The sequence below is a fragment of the Trichechus manatus genome, unplaced genomic scaffold (assembly GCF_000243295.1).
Source record: "Trichechus manatus latirostris isolate Lorelei unplaced genomic scaffold, TriManLat1.0 scaffold00059, whole genome shotgun sequence".
NCBI lineage: Eukaryota > Metazoa > Chordata > Mammalia > Sirenia > Trichechidae > Trichechus > Trichechus manatus.
This window is the reverse complement of record NW_004443995.1, coordinates 853,914-867,804: the sequence shown is the minus strand read 5'-3', so window position 1 is coordinate 867,804 and position 13,891 is coordinate 853,914. Positions and strand designations below refer to the sequence as shown.

General features: G+C 34.2%; 1 protein-coding gene across 1 annotated transcript in view; it reads left to right on the top strand.

The window, feature by feature from the left end:
* RBM46 (RNA binding motif protein 46) overlaps nucleotides 1–13,891 on the top strand; it is a 51,815-nt gene that overhangs the window by 32,754 nt on the left and 5,170 nt on the right. Inside the window, exon 5 of the mRNA XM_023733487.1 lies at nucleotides 11,803–11,862. Coding sequence (XP_023589255.1) covers nucleotides 11,803–11,858 — 56 coding nt within the window. The 3' untranslated portion in view covers nucleotides 11,859–11,862. The remainder of the gene's footprint in view (nucleotides 1–11,802; nucleotides 11,863–13,891) is intronic.

Sequence of the window (13,891 nt, the reverse complement as noted above, 5' to 3'; positions counted from 1 at the left end):
GGGTGGTGGAAACCAGTCTCCCTATGTATATTATATGTGACTTTATATAAGTTTCCTTGATAGATTACATAATCCCTTGGTTTGAAATTTAGGGATCCCAAATATAGATATAATGATAATACGAGAGCATTATTTTCCCTTAAGAATTAGAGGAAAAGAGGACGTAATAAGCAAAAATATGATTACAGGTGGTCCCCAACTTACGACATGTTTAAGTTACAATGAACTACGCTTACGACCTTTTTTTTTGTACATCTCATTGTTAGTAATATGTACTATATATAATGTTGCAGCACGTAATTTGCTGATGTTATCATATCTGTAGGTTTATATGTAATGTTTCCAACAGCCAAAGATAAGAAAAGATTTGATTTATAAAGATACTGAGAATAAAAGACAATAATAGTGAAAACTAAAAAAGAAAAAAAAAATGAAGTATTCTGTTTACGTCAGAACTGACTTTACGACAGCCATCAGAATGGAACCCTGTCCTAAGTGGGGGACTACCTGTATTTTTAACCCTATTGCAAAACACTCCTAGGTTCTGAGGGAGATTATAAATATGATGAGATAGCTATGATGGTTTTTCCCTCTTCTTTATTTCTTATTATTTTCTGTGATGAGTAGAGTTAAGATTTTTAAGTTTTCTCATTGAAATGTAGGATGTCTGTGATTTTTCTATTTTTCTGATCACCTACTTCTAATTTATGTACCAGCGTTCTAAAAACACTCACTTTTCTTGATTTTGAAAAATCTTTAATTTTTTATTTATTTGCTTGTTTTCTTATTTATTTATTGTGGTTTATGAGACAGTGGTGTTTCAGTAGTAGACTTCTCCCCTTTCATGTGGGAGACTGGAGTTCCTGGCCAGTACACCTCACACACAGCCACCACTCATCTCTGTGGAGGCTTATGTGTTGCTGTGATGCTGAACGGGTTTCACTGGAGCTTCCAGGCTAAGACAGACTAGAAGAAAGGCCTGGTGATCTACTGCCTAAAATCAGTCAATGAAAACTCTATAGATCATAACGGTCCGATCTACAGTTGATCATGGGGATGGTGCAGGACCAGGCAGTGTTTCGTTCCATTAGGCTTGCCACATATCGGGCCGACTTGATGGCAGCTAACACCAACAACAATCCTACAGCAAAGGGTTGTTACTATATTAACTAACATGGCTTGAGGAGGGGTATGGGTTGGCTTTTCATCAGTTCTCTAGTATCTTGGAAAGTAGCTTGATGATGTCGGGCACTCTTTAATTTGAATTTTTAAATTGGAGAATTGTTTTATTGCCTTAAGATTTTGCCTGAATTTTCATTCAGGTAATAATGATGACTTTTATTTTCAGTTCTTTCTATCTAATATGTTGTGAGCTTCTATAGGACAAGAAAATTTCTATAGTCACCTTCCAGATATTTCTATTTAAATGTAATGAGGCACGAATAAATTGAATGAAATAATCCAAATATGATTGACTTGTTTATTTAATAGTGTTTGTCTTGGGATACTCTTTAAATGTATGGTATGTAATTCAGGGAATTTACACAGATTCAAAAGCCCTATTGTAAACCCAATGTAGGGAAAGGTGGAAGATGTTCAGCTTCTCTTCAGCCCAATATTTTATTGGGAGGTAGCGTAGTCTCATATTGATGCAGTGCGCTGGTCTAGGTAGAAAATTAATCTCTCCATCTTTTGTCTGTCCTTTGTTCTTGTATGGATGAGTGGTTCACATTCATCCCTGCCTCATTTCATAGAAAGATTTGAGGTGGTTTATCAAAAATATGTAAAATATGAAAGGATATAGATTTTTAAATTGACAGAGTTGAGGCAATGGGAAATTATGAGTAGGAAAATAAAGGCAAGCAAAACTAAACAATATATTATTTAGGGATATATGCATACATTCTTTATGGTAAAGCCATAAAGAATAGGAAGGTAATCATTAACATTTAAACGTTAGGAGTGTGATTAGTTACTTTAAGTGTTAGAGGCAGGAAATTGGAAAGGATACGAAAAGAAACTTAAGAAGATTGAGATTTTTCTGTTTCTAAACCTAGATGTGAGTACATATTTTTATTTTTTAAATTATGTAAGCTATACACCTATGTTTTATACATTTCTCTGTTTATATAACTTTATAGTTAAATAAGCTGGGAAAGAATGCAAGTCAGCCAGCCAGCCAAGATTAAGAATTTGTATTATTTTGTCAGAAACAGATTAAGAGTTGTTCTACTTTAGAGATTCCTAAATTAATATATTTCAGGACAGAGTAGAAACTTTATATAGTATCCAGACCAGATAATTTTATTCTGCTCAGACTTTATCTGGAGTGGTCACTTTTCAGTACCACAGTGTAATGGAACCTTGACAACTAGGGAGGGCCTGGAAACTATTAGAAGTAGGACACTGAAGAACTGAAGTATTTGGGGCTGTTTAGTCTGTAAATGAGAACCCTTTAGGGGCAAGGAGTCCTGGTGATGCAGTGGTTAAGAGCTTGACTGATAACCAGGTTGGCAATTCAAATCCGCTTGCCGCTGGTTGGAAGCTCTCTGGGGCAGTTCTCTGTCCTATAGGGTCCCTGTGAGTCAGAATCAACTCAGTGGCAATGGTTTTTTTTTAGGGGGAATGTGACTGCTGTTTTCAAATATTTGAAGAGCTGGCACATGGAAAAAAGACTTCAATTATTTATCTATGAAGCTCAAGGAGGTAGAATTCAGCCTAATAGAGGAAGGTTTCAGGGTGGTAGGTGATGACTTTATATAACCCAGACCATCTAAGTCTTTAAACTCCTGAAAACTCCGTGTCCATCAGTTTAAAAAAAAAAAAAAAATTAATTTTTTTAACATTTATTTTGTGTCTTTATATTTGTTAAATAAATGTATAGGGGAAGTCAAACTTTTTCACCTAAGCTGTTGTAACTCAGAATTGTCTTCCCTAACACTGTTTGGAAAAGAATAGCCTTACCATTTTGAAACCCTCTGAAAAATTTAACCTTTGTAAACTGTGATTTAAGAAAGGTTGTTTTTGGCATCCTGATTCATCTCATATGAATATCCTTTCTGTTTATTATTATTCACTCCTTTAGGCTTTTCCTTCTCATTTTCATTTTAAATGGCAGCTGGCTGACTGTGAATCCTTGTTATATTTGTTCAACAAATACTTAGTGGAACACTTTTATAGGAAGTCCTGAGGACCACTGTAGTTGATTAGACACAATTGTTGCCTTTATAGAGCTTTTACATTCTGTTGAGGGAGAGACAGTTATTCAGTTACAGATCTGATAAATGCTCAGAAGGAGTGTAGGGTGTTATGAGATGTATAATTGGGTGTGATCTGACCTAATCTGGAATGAGTTGAGAAATTATATATTACATTTTAGAAAGAATTTCAGCAAAAACAAATTAAGTAGTTAGTTTGGCATATAGGCAGCCTAAGATAAAAGAGCATGGCATTTGGAGATACATTTCCTGGATTCAAATACTAGCTTCACTACTTACTAGATATCTGACCTTGGGCGAGTTACTTAACCTCTCTGTACTTTAGCGTCCTCGTCTGTGAAATGGGAATGCTGATAACAATATTTATCTCATTAGAGTAATTGCATATACTAAATGAGATAAAATTATAAAGGGCCCAGAACAGTACCTTTTATATATTAAGTGCCATATTAATGTTAAAGACTAATATTTACTCAGAAAATAAGTTGCATACACCAGTTTCTAATCATGTAATAATATTATCAGTAATAATATTTTTTGAGCACTTATGTACTGTGCTGAATGCCTTATAATAGTATATTATTCTCATAGTTCTTTGAGGTGGATATTAATATCTACAGGTTTTTACATATGAAGAAACTGAAGCTTCAGTAGGTTAAGTAATTTACCCGTGATCCCACAGCTCGCTAAGAGGTGAAAACTTGTGCTCTTTTTTGTAACTTCACATCATTCCAATGAAAAACTGACCTTTGCTTAGTATAAAGCACTTGATAACAGATTGTGGACTTGTGGAATATTACTGTGAGATGGGCTTTTGCCTTTTCAGAGACAGGTTTAGCTTTACCAGTCCTACAAACACATACACCAAACCACTCCAGTGTAGTGGACCTGGGACATCTGGCTGAATCCTAAATGAACCATCCTAAATCAGAAAGTTCTTGTGAACATATTCACTAGCTAGCTTTGGGATTTTTAAATTTACTTTAGGATAATCATTTCCAACCAAAGGCATATGTGTCAAGGTGGCAGATGTTCTCCCCCTCCCCCCAACCCCAGTCCAAATGCTAGGCAGAATTTCATATAGGCAAAATTTGTTTATATGTGTTTCCAGGTACCCAGTTGCTTGGTAGTCTCATTTTGCTCTCTGATTATACACAGATACGTAGCTCAACCATATAATTTATCGCTCCAAATATGTCTGTGCTTTTTCATTTCCTTCGTTAGCAGCCTATAGTGGCTTGCTAATGTATAAGTAAGTCCTCCAAACTTTTTATTTTCCTATTCAGAATGTACTATCATTTGGCCCCACCGTACCTAACCATAGGCAGATACCTCCTGCTTTGATCATCTGAACTTGCCATGCTCATTGGTATTTCTGGACCTTTCCTAGTGCAGCTCACTCTGCTTGGAAGTCTTCCCCTTAACTTGTATATATCCTGATTTACTTATTGCTTCTATTTAGCTTTTCTTAGATACAATAACCCCAAATGACTGGTTCTTTATAATAGTGCTCAACAGTTTATTGATTTTTATATTGTTCTTTGTTTACTGTTATAAATTTTTTGATCAAGATTATAAAGTCAAGGGACTTTATACATGTCTTTTTGTTGTTGTTATGGTCTGCCTCATATAGGTCAGTACTGTATCCTCCTTTAGTACACAGAATATAGTGCTTTTCAAGTAATTCAAAGTGATCCACATGCTGTAAGGTTAGAAGGTAAAGATTCTTAGGAAAGATACATTTTGGCTGTGTTTTGAGGAAAAGAGAAGGGACCTAGAGAGGAAAGGATTGGAGAAGAACTTAGATTTGGTACAGTCATCGACAGACATAGGAACAATTAAATTATAAACAGCATTTAATGGGACGAGATAAATACTATAGCAATTATAAATATATAATCCTTAAAATGCTGACGAAATCGGTGTTTCAGATAGTGGAAACATTTGAAGTACAGACTGAGGTATGTGGACTATTATTATTTACATATATACATATATGATGTATACACATTGGTAATACATGTAAATATAGACATACATATGTAAATAAAATAAATACTACATTTTACTCAAGTAATACGTGCCTTCTGTGTTTGTTTGCCAACTGCTCCCTTCCCCCGCAGGGTATTTTTGTATGTGCTGTATGCTATTTTTTTTTACAGCGACATGTAAAAAAGAATTGGCATAGTGGCTCTTACGAAAATACCCTGCAGGGGGAGGGTGCGGTTGGCAAACAAACGTGAAAGGCGTTCATTATTTGCATAAAAATACAGTACGTAAAAATTTAGATAGTAATGAAATAGGAGATTAAGATGGTAATGGTTGTTTTTGAATCATCTGAGAGAACTTTTATATTTTTATCAACAATAGAATATAATGGATAATATGTACAGTTTTATAATTCTATTGACTATTATGCTAACTGCTTAAATTATATAATCCACATTTACGTTTAGTGGCATTTATAGCATTTGATTAAGCAATAGATCATTATGTGTTATTTCTAAACTTAGTTTACACTAGGCTTGCATTTCTTTTTCATTCCTCTACACAGGTGTAGACTAAGAAGATGGTGTTCTTCCTTTCAGTGTAGTTTCCTGGAGTCAGGAAAAAAAAATCAAAATTCAGGATGCTGCTATAGCAGGCTTATTTGGAATACACTGGAATCCTGTACATTCAGTTATTTTCTGTCTTCAAAAGAAGAAATAGAGTATAATATGTCTGAGTCTGAAAGACAGTTTTTCATCTTTCATACTAGTTACATTAAAATTTGTATGGAATTCTTCCTCATACTGAAGACCAGTAAAGTCATCTACAAAGGCACAAGAATATGTTTGTCCAATTAGTTTTAAGTGACTTTAGGACTTTTCATCACACTTACAGAACAAGTGAAATATCGAAAATGTTATGTCTTAATGAGTTCAGTGAAAGTTAGGATCCTAATAGTGGGATTTTTATCTAACTTATCTTTCGGCTCTTATTCCTACAATAATAACAAAAGACTGAAAAATAGCACATCTCATGATTTCAGTTTTACAGAAAGCAGGTAAAGACCTGTCTCTAATCTTTGACGTTTAATTTACCCTGTTATCTGTGACTTTTTGACATGCTTTTTCTTTTCTTTAGTTTCTTCCTTGAGACCTAATTATTGATAATCCCTTTGTAAGTAATTTATCAGATATATCTATTTACAGTTGGTACTTTCCTCAAGGAATGATGCCAATAAATTGGCAATTAAATTGGATTAAAGCATTAAAGCATCACTAGTAAACTTGCATTTGATATTAGATTGAGATTCTGCTGATAGCTTTTGCTTTTACTCTTAGGATTATCACCATCTTTTGTATATGTTAACAGAAGTTTGTTACAGATTGATAATATAAATTCCAGCAGTTTTTTCTGTTAAACTTCTTGAATTCATTAAAATTAAAGACTAACAAAAAACTAATTCTAAAAGTCCAAGGTGGTAGTTAATGAAGCCTTTTATGGAGAGAAGACTTGTTTCATGTTTAATAGAAATTCCAGTTAGCATTTCTCTTGAAAATCACCAGATAGTTTTTAAATTAGTCTGAGTAATTTTTCTTTTGTATGTTGTTTTGAGAACAAATGTATTATAATGAATGATTTTATTTTTGTTATAAATTACACACTCCAGAAGACTCTCTTGTGCCCCTTCTCATTCATTACTCTTCCTCCTTCCCAAAGGAAGGCACTCTTCTAACTTATTCTGTCTTTTGAAATTTATACATTATATATACACCTTTGTCTGACTTCTTTCAACATTGTATTGTGATATTGATTCATGTTGTTCCATGTAACAGTAGTTCATTTGCTCTGATACAAGTATTCCATTGAAATGATACTTACTTTTTCTATTGTTGATGGAAATTTGGGATGCTTCAGTTTGGAGCTATTTGAACAGTGATGCTATGAAAATTTTTGTATATGTGTTTATTTTGTGTTCATTTGCTTGCATTTCTGTTGCATTAATAGGCATGAAAGTGGTTGTTCATGTTTTTAAAACTTTAGTAGGTAATGCCAAGCCATTTCCCAAAGCGATGACACCAATCTACACTTTACTAGTAGTATATATTGTTGTGTGCCGAGTTGATTCTGACTCATAGTGACCCTATAGGACAAAGTAGAACTGCCTCATAGGGTTTCCTAGCCTGAAATCTTTATGGGAGCAGTTCTCCAGGTCTTTTCTCTGGGGAGTGGCCGGTGGGTTCAGACCGCCAACCTTTCGGTTACCAGCTGAGTGCTTAACCACTGTACCATGAGGGCTTCCTATAGGAGTTTGAGTCGTTCCATCGTCCTGCCAACATTTGACTATTAACAGTCTTTTAAAATGTGGACATTTGGTTTAGTATATATTGGAATCTCATTGAGATTATAATTTTTACATCACTGATAGTAATGATATTGAGTATCTTTTAATAGGATTACAGGCCGTTGGGATATCCTTTTTTGATGAAGTGTCTTTCTTTTTTAAGTCTCTTGTCCCTTTATTCTATTAGGTGTTCTTTCTTTATTACTCTAGTAGATGCAAGCCCTTCATTGGCTATATTTGTTGTCAATACCTTCTCCTGCTTGTCTTGCCTTTCTGTTGTCTTAATGGTATACTTTGAAAAAAACAAACAAAAGTTTTTATCCTTATGGTTCAGTTTATCATTCTTTTATATTACAGTTAGTGTGTTTATGTCCCGCTTAGGAAGTCTTTGTTTACCCTGAGGTAAAGAAAATTCTTTCCTATATTATCTTTAATAAGAAACTTAAAAAAATTTTTACATTTAGTGAAGATGGGAAATAGATGTCAAATTTTTTTTTCTCCCAGACTATGGATATTTATTTACCCAATACCATTTATTGAAAAGACTGACCTTTTCCCACAGCTCTGCAGTAGCACCTTAGCATCAGTCAAGTATGTGTGTATCTGTGTCTGTTCTGTTCCATTGATCTATTTGTCCTTGCACTAATATCACATTGTCTTAATTACATAGCTTTATGAAAAGTCTTGCTATTCAGTAGAGTATATCATCCTGCTTTTTTTTTTTTCTTCTTCACAATTGTCTTGGCTCTTCTGACCCTTGCATTTCCATATGAATTTTAAAATCAGCTGGTAAATTTCTGTCAAAAAAACCTACTGGGATTTTAATTGGTATTGAATTGAATTTGTAGGTCAATTTGGAAACAGCCGACCTTTTTATAGTGTCAGGTCTTAGTAATATCAGGTCTTTATAAATCCATGAATATGATATATCCTCCCATTTATTTAGGTTTTTTTAAATTGCTTTCAAACATTCTGTAGTTTACTGTGTAATTGTCTCTTTCATTGGATTTTTTTTCCTAGGTATTTAATGTTTTTCAGTGCCATTGTAAAAGATGCCTTCTTTTTAAATTCTGTTTTTTAATTGTTCCTGTTATATGTAAATATATTTTTTATATGTTAGACAAAACTACTTGTTGGTTCTAATGATTTGACTAGATTATTTGAAAATTTCCATATACAAACTCATGTCAACTATGAATAATGAGCTTTTTTTCTTCCTTTCATCCTTATATTTTTCTTGCCTTATTGCACTGGCTAGAACTACTTGTCCAGCTTTGAATATAAATGATGATAGACGGCATTCTTGTAAACTTTCAGTATTTTTCCATTAAGGTTTGTTTTATAGTAGCTTTTATTATAGAAGACCTTTATCACATTAAGGATTTTCGCTTCTATTCCTAGTTTGCTTCAAGTTTTATCATGAATGCATGATGAGTTTTATCAAATGCTTCTCTGCATCAGTTTAGTTAATTAGATAATTTGTTGTTTTAATGTGCATTGCACTGATGTTTGAATGTTACATCATCCTTGCATTTCTGAAATAAACTTCATTTGGTCATAATGCATTATCATTTTTATACATTACTATATCTGATTTTCTGATTTTTATATCTGTTTTTTTATATTTACTGTTTCCATTTTTATTATTATTTTTTTGCTCTTCATTTTCTCCTACATCTTCAAGTTTCCACTGAGACTGTTTATTTCTTCTGCCTAAAGAACACTTAGTAATATTTCCTCTGGTGTGCCTATGCTTGTAAAAGATTATCTCAGTTTTTGTTTCTCTGATTGTCTTCTTAATTCGCCTAACTTTTGAACAGATATTTTTGCTAGGTTGGCAGTTATTTACCTTTGGCCGTTGATGTTATAATGCTGCTGGGTTCTGGCTTGCATTGTTTCTGTTGAGAAGTCAGCTGAAAGTTTACTTGTTAGTACTTTGACTGTAAACTGTGTTTTTTTTCCTTTTAATATGGTTTTTAATATTTTTCCTTTATCTATGTTTTTCAGAAGTTTCTTATGATGGACTTATGTGTGGTCTTCTTAGTTTAATTTCACTTGGGACTTTCACCAATTCTAAAATCTGTAGATCAGTGTCTTCCATTCATTTTCGAAAGTGTTTTCACATACTGCTCTTGTCCCATTTTCTCTCTTCTCCCTTTATGATAATCCAATTACACATATATTAGACTTTTTTAAGGAGCCCTGGTGACACAGTAGTTAACTGTTCGGGTGCTAACCAAGAGGTCGGTGGTTTGAACCCACTAGCCACTCCATGGGAGAAAGATGTGGCAGTCTGCTTCTGTAAAGATTTCAGCCTTGGAAAAACCCTATGGAGCAGTTCTACTCATAGGGTTGCTATGAGTCAGAATCGACTTGATGGCAGTAGGTTTGTTTGTTTTTTGTTTTTGATTTTAGACCTTTTTACTGTATCCCATATATATTGTTTGTTTTCTGTTTGCTATCTGTATATTCAGTCTGTATATTTTCTTCTAAAACTTTATTATCTAAGAACATATAAAAGTTCTGAAAAGTTTATCTCAATTCCTTGTAGATCTGTTATTATTGACTGTTGTTTCTGTTGGTTTTAGATCACATTGTCTTGTTGTTGTTAGTGGCTGTTGAGGCAACTCATAGTGACCCTATATACAACAGAACAAAATACTGCCTGGTCCTGCGCCATCCTCACAATCATTTCTGTGCTTGAGCCCATCGTTGTAGCCACGGTGTCAGTCCATTTCCTTGAGGGTCTTCCTCTCTTTCGCTGACCCTCCACTTTACCAAGCATGATGTCCTTCTCCAAACATGTCCAAAGTATGCAAGATGAAGTCTTGCAATCTTCACTTCCAAGGAGCATTCTGGCTGTACTTCTTCCAAGACAGATTTGTTCATTCTTCTGGCAGTCCACAGACACATTATCTTATTTCCTTGTATTTCTGGTTATTTTTGATTGAATGCCAGACCTTGTCTATGGAAAGTTGTGGAGATAATTTGAGGGCTAGCATGGTATTATCTTTAGTCACAGAAGATATATGTTTGCTTCAGAAAGGTGGCCCATGGGTACTGGCAAACCTGCGTTTCCTTAATCCAGATAGGGATTGAGAAGATTTGAAGTTGAATTTAGTCTCTGTTAAAGTTGACCTACTTCTGGCTTATTTTTACTCTTAGAGTGTTGCCCTTTTGGGTTCTAAGCCTGTGCCATCTGTAGCTCCTCAGCTCTAGTTTTTTTTGACCTTCTAGCCTCAGAAATTTGTCTGTCTGTTGTCATCTTTCCTTGATTCTTAGATCCTTTCTTGGGATTTGGCCAACCCTTCTAGGGGAATTGCACCTCCCAAAGTTGCGTACACCTCTTTGGCTTTCCTTCTTCTCCAAGATCATAACCCCAGAATTCTTACTCTCTTGGTAGTTCTCAGTGCTTTCAAACATATATTTTTGTTTTTAGTAGTTGTCTACCTTTTCTAGTGTTCATTGGATAGGTTGCTTGACGTTATGTACTTGACCATGTAAAAATGAAGACGTGGATTTTTTTTTACTGAGTTATAATTTTTAGTTTTTTTTAAAAAAAATCTACAGTTTTTTAAATCTGTAGATCACTTGTGAACCATTAAACATTTTTATTTGTTCATACTTTTATTCACAGTTTCTTAGCATAGGGGGTTGTATATACATCTCTATCAGAAATCTTTAAGGCATATAGAGAGAGAATCACTAACGTGAATGATGATTGACCATTGTAACTTTGTAATATATATGGTTAAATTAGGCTTCAAATAGAGGTTAGCTGTTAACAAGTAATATTTTTCATCAGTTGGTATTTTGGACATCTCTCTGTCCTTAATACAGGAAGGAAATTATATTTCATATGTAAAGCAGCTACACCTTATACAGCATTTATATTTTTTAAATCCACTTACATTTGTTTGACTGCTTATCAGAAGTTTGTGAACATCTATTTTTAAAATCCCTTCTTTATCTTTGTAGGGTAGTAGTTTTTGGAAAGACCAACTAATAATTACGTCGGTTTTTTAAAATGTATTAATTCATAATTTTTATGCAAATAAAAATACCATTCTCTTTGTTCATCTTTGCAGAACTTCAGAAATGGTAACCATTTGTTGCTTTTTTCTTTATCTCTAAATTTATTTTTCTATTTACTGTCAAAAGTGTTTTTAAAATTATCAAGGATTCCATGCACTTCCAAGATAGGGATAACATCATTCTGAAGACTCAATTATTTTCTATCTCCACTGCTTACAGACAGGGAACACAGTCTGTTCAGCCTGGACCTGTGTAGAAGAATTTGGAGGAAATAAACAGGTAAGAAAAGTCTCTTAGGAATGTTAAGTGATATATTTAGTTTTCAGAAGGCCAGTTATAAGTTATTCTTCTTATGGTTGTAAGAAATACTTGATGATTTTTCAGTGTACTCTTGCAAAGTATTTTGATTATTAAAACTTTGTTAATTATAAACTCATTTATTAAAGTGTTAGAAAAAAGTTATTCGGTTTCTACATCTTAGGGTGGTCTTAGAGCTTCTAACATGCTCTGTTGTACATTATAAACCACTAAGATGTTAAACTGATAGTATTGTAAGGTAGATATAGTTGGAGTATGTTATATGCAGAATTTCCAGCATTTCTCAAACTTAACTAAAAGTAGGACTTTAATTTTTTTCAACCTTATTAAGCCAAAGTTATTACTGTTGTAATTTAGAATAAAAGTCATGTTTTCTAGGATTCCTGTTTAATTTTTGCACCATGGTACTGAGAAGGATAAGCTTTCTAGGAAGCTAATTTGTAGTTCCAGTAGATTTTTACTATCTTGAACTGTTCACGTGTTGTGGTTCCCTGGGTAGCAGTCCATGGACTAGTTCTGTGTCCTTGAGTTATGTGTCCCAACTGTGCCCTAATTTCTTCTTTTTTCAAAGGGAATAATAATAGTGCTTGCCTTATAAAGGTATTGTGTGGATTAAATAGTGCTGACCTTATATTGTTATTTTTGGCACTTAGAATAGTGCCTAGCACTTAATGGAAAAAAGAAAAAAACCAAACCCGTTGCTGTCAAGTTGATTCCAACTCAGCGACCCTACAGGACAGAGTAGAACTGCCCCGTAGGGTTTCCAAGGAGCAGCTGGTGGATTTGAACTGCCAATCTTTGGTTGCCAGGCAAGCCCTTAACCACTGCACCACCAGGGGTCCAGCACTTAAGAAGTATTCAGTAAATGTTAGCTATTATTTATTTAAACCATACCTCAGATGTTTAGAGAAATAGTGTTATTATAATTGAGAATTATACTGATTTTTAGAGATCTTAATCTTAGCGTAAAAATTCAAATATGTGATGCTAGTTCCAGAACTACCTTTCCTATAACTTTTTATAGTTCACATTAATCACTAGGTCTGATTTTACTGATAGAAGTGAAACTTGGAAAGAGTTGCTATCTTTTTTCAGGCTTTGATCTTCTCTTCACTTTTGCCCAGATATCTTATATGGGAAAATAGCTACAATTTTCTAGCTATACTGAAATCTAGGTTGCTGTAGCTCAGATTAGAACCTTCCTTCTCATAGGCTGCTGTATTACTTTTTCAGAATGCATTGGAAGCTAGCATTAAAAAGTGTTTGACATAATTCTCTTACTACAGAGGTAGCAGACTGGACACTTTAGATGTGGTTCGTTTGGCCTCCTCAGTTGTTGAAAGTAAAGCAGTTAGGCTTGATTTATATAGCTGCGCACCTGCTGTTTCACATTTGGTCTTCTTGGAGTTCTTTTTTGTTTATTTGTTATGTTTTGACCTCTGAAGGCATTTGCGTTTGTAATTACTCTGTTCAAAATACCGGAAAAACTTATCTGTGTGTATATGTATATATTTAATGTTTTTCCATTATGTATTATCTTCATTAAGAATTCTTCTCAAACTGATCTTCACAGATGCTCAGTGAAATAACTGTTCCTAAGGTCAAATAAAGGAGCCCTGGTGGCACAGTGGTTAAGGACTTGGCTGGTAACCGAAACGCCTGCTGTTGAAACCCACCAGCTGCTTCACGGGAGAAAGATGTGGCAGTCTGCTTCCGTAAAGATTTGTAGCCTTGAAAACCCTGTGGAGCAGTTCTGCTCTGTCCAGTAGGGTTGCTACGAGTCGGAATCGACTTGATGGCAGCAGATTTTTTTTTTTTGCTTAAGGTCAGGTAAAGTTGGGAAAAACTGCGTACTATATACTCCTCTTGGAAAATTATAATGCATAATCGCATATTGAATAATCATAGTAGCAGCCTGTTAGATTTCTAAATCTATCTTTCCTAAGAATATTCCCCTGATTATTTGGGTAAGGGATTCTTGTTTTGAGGC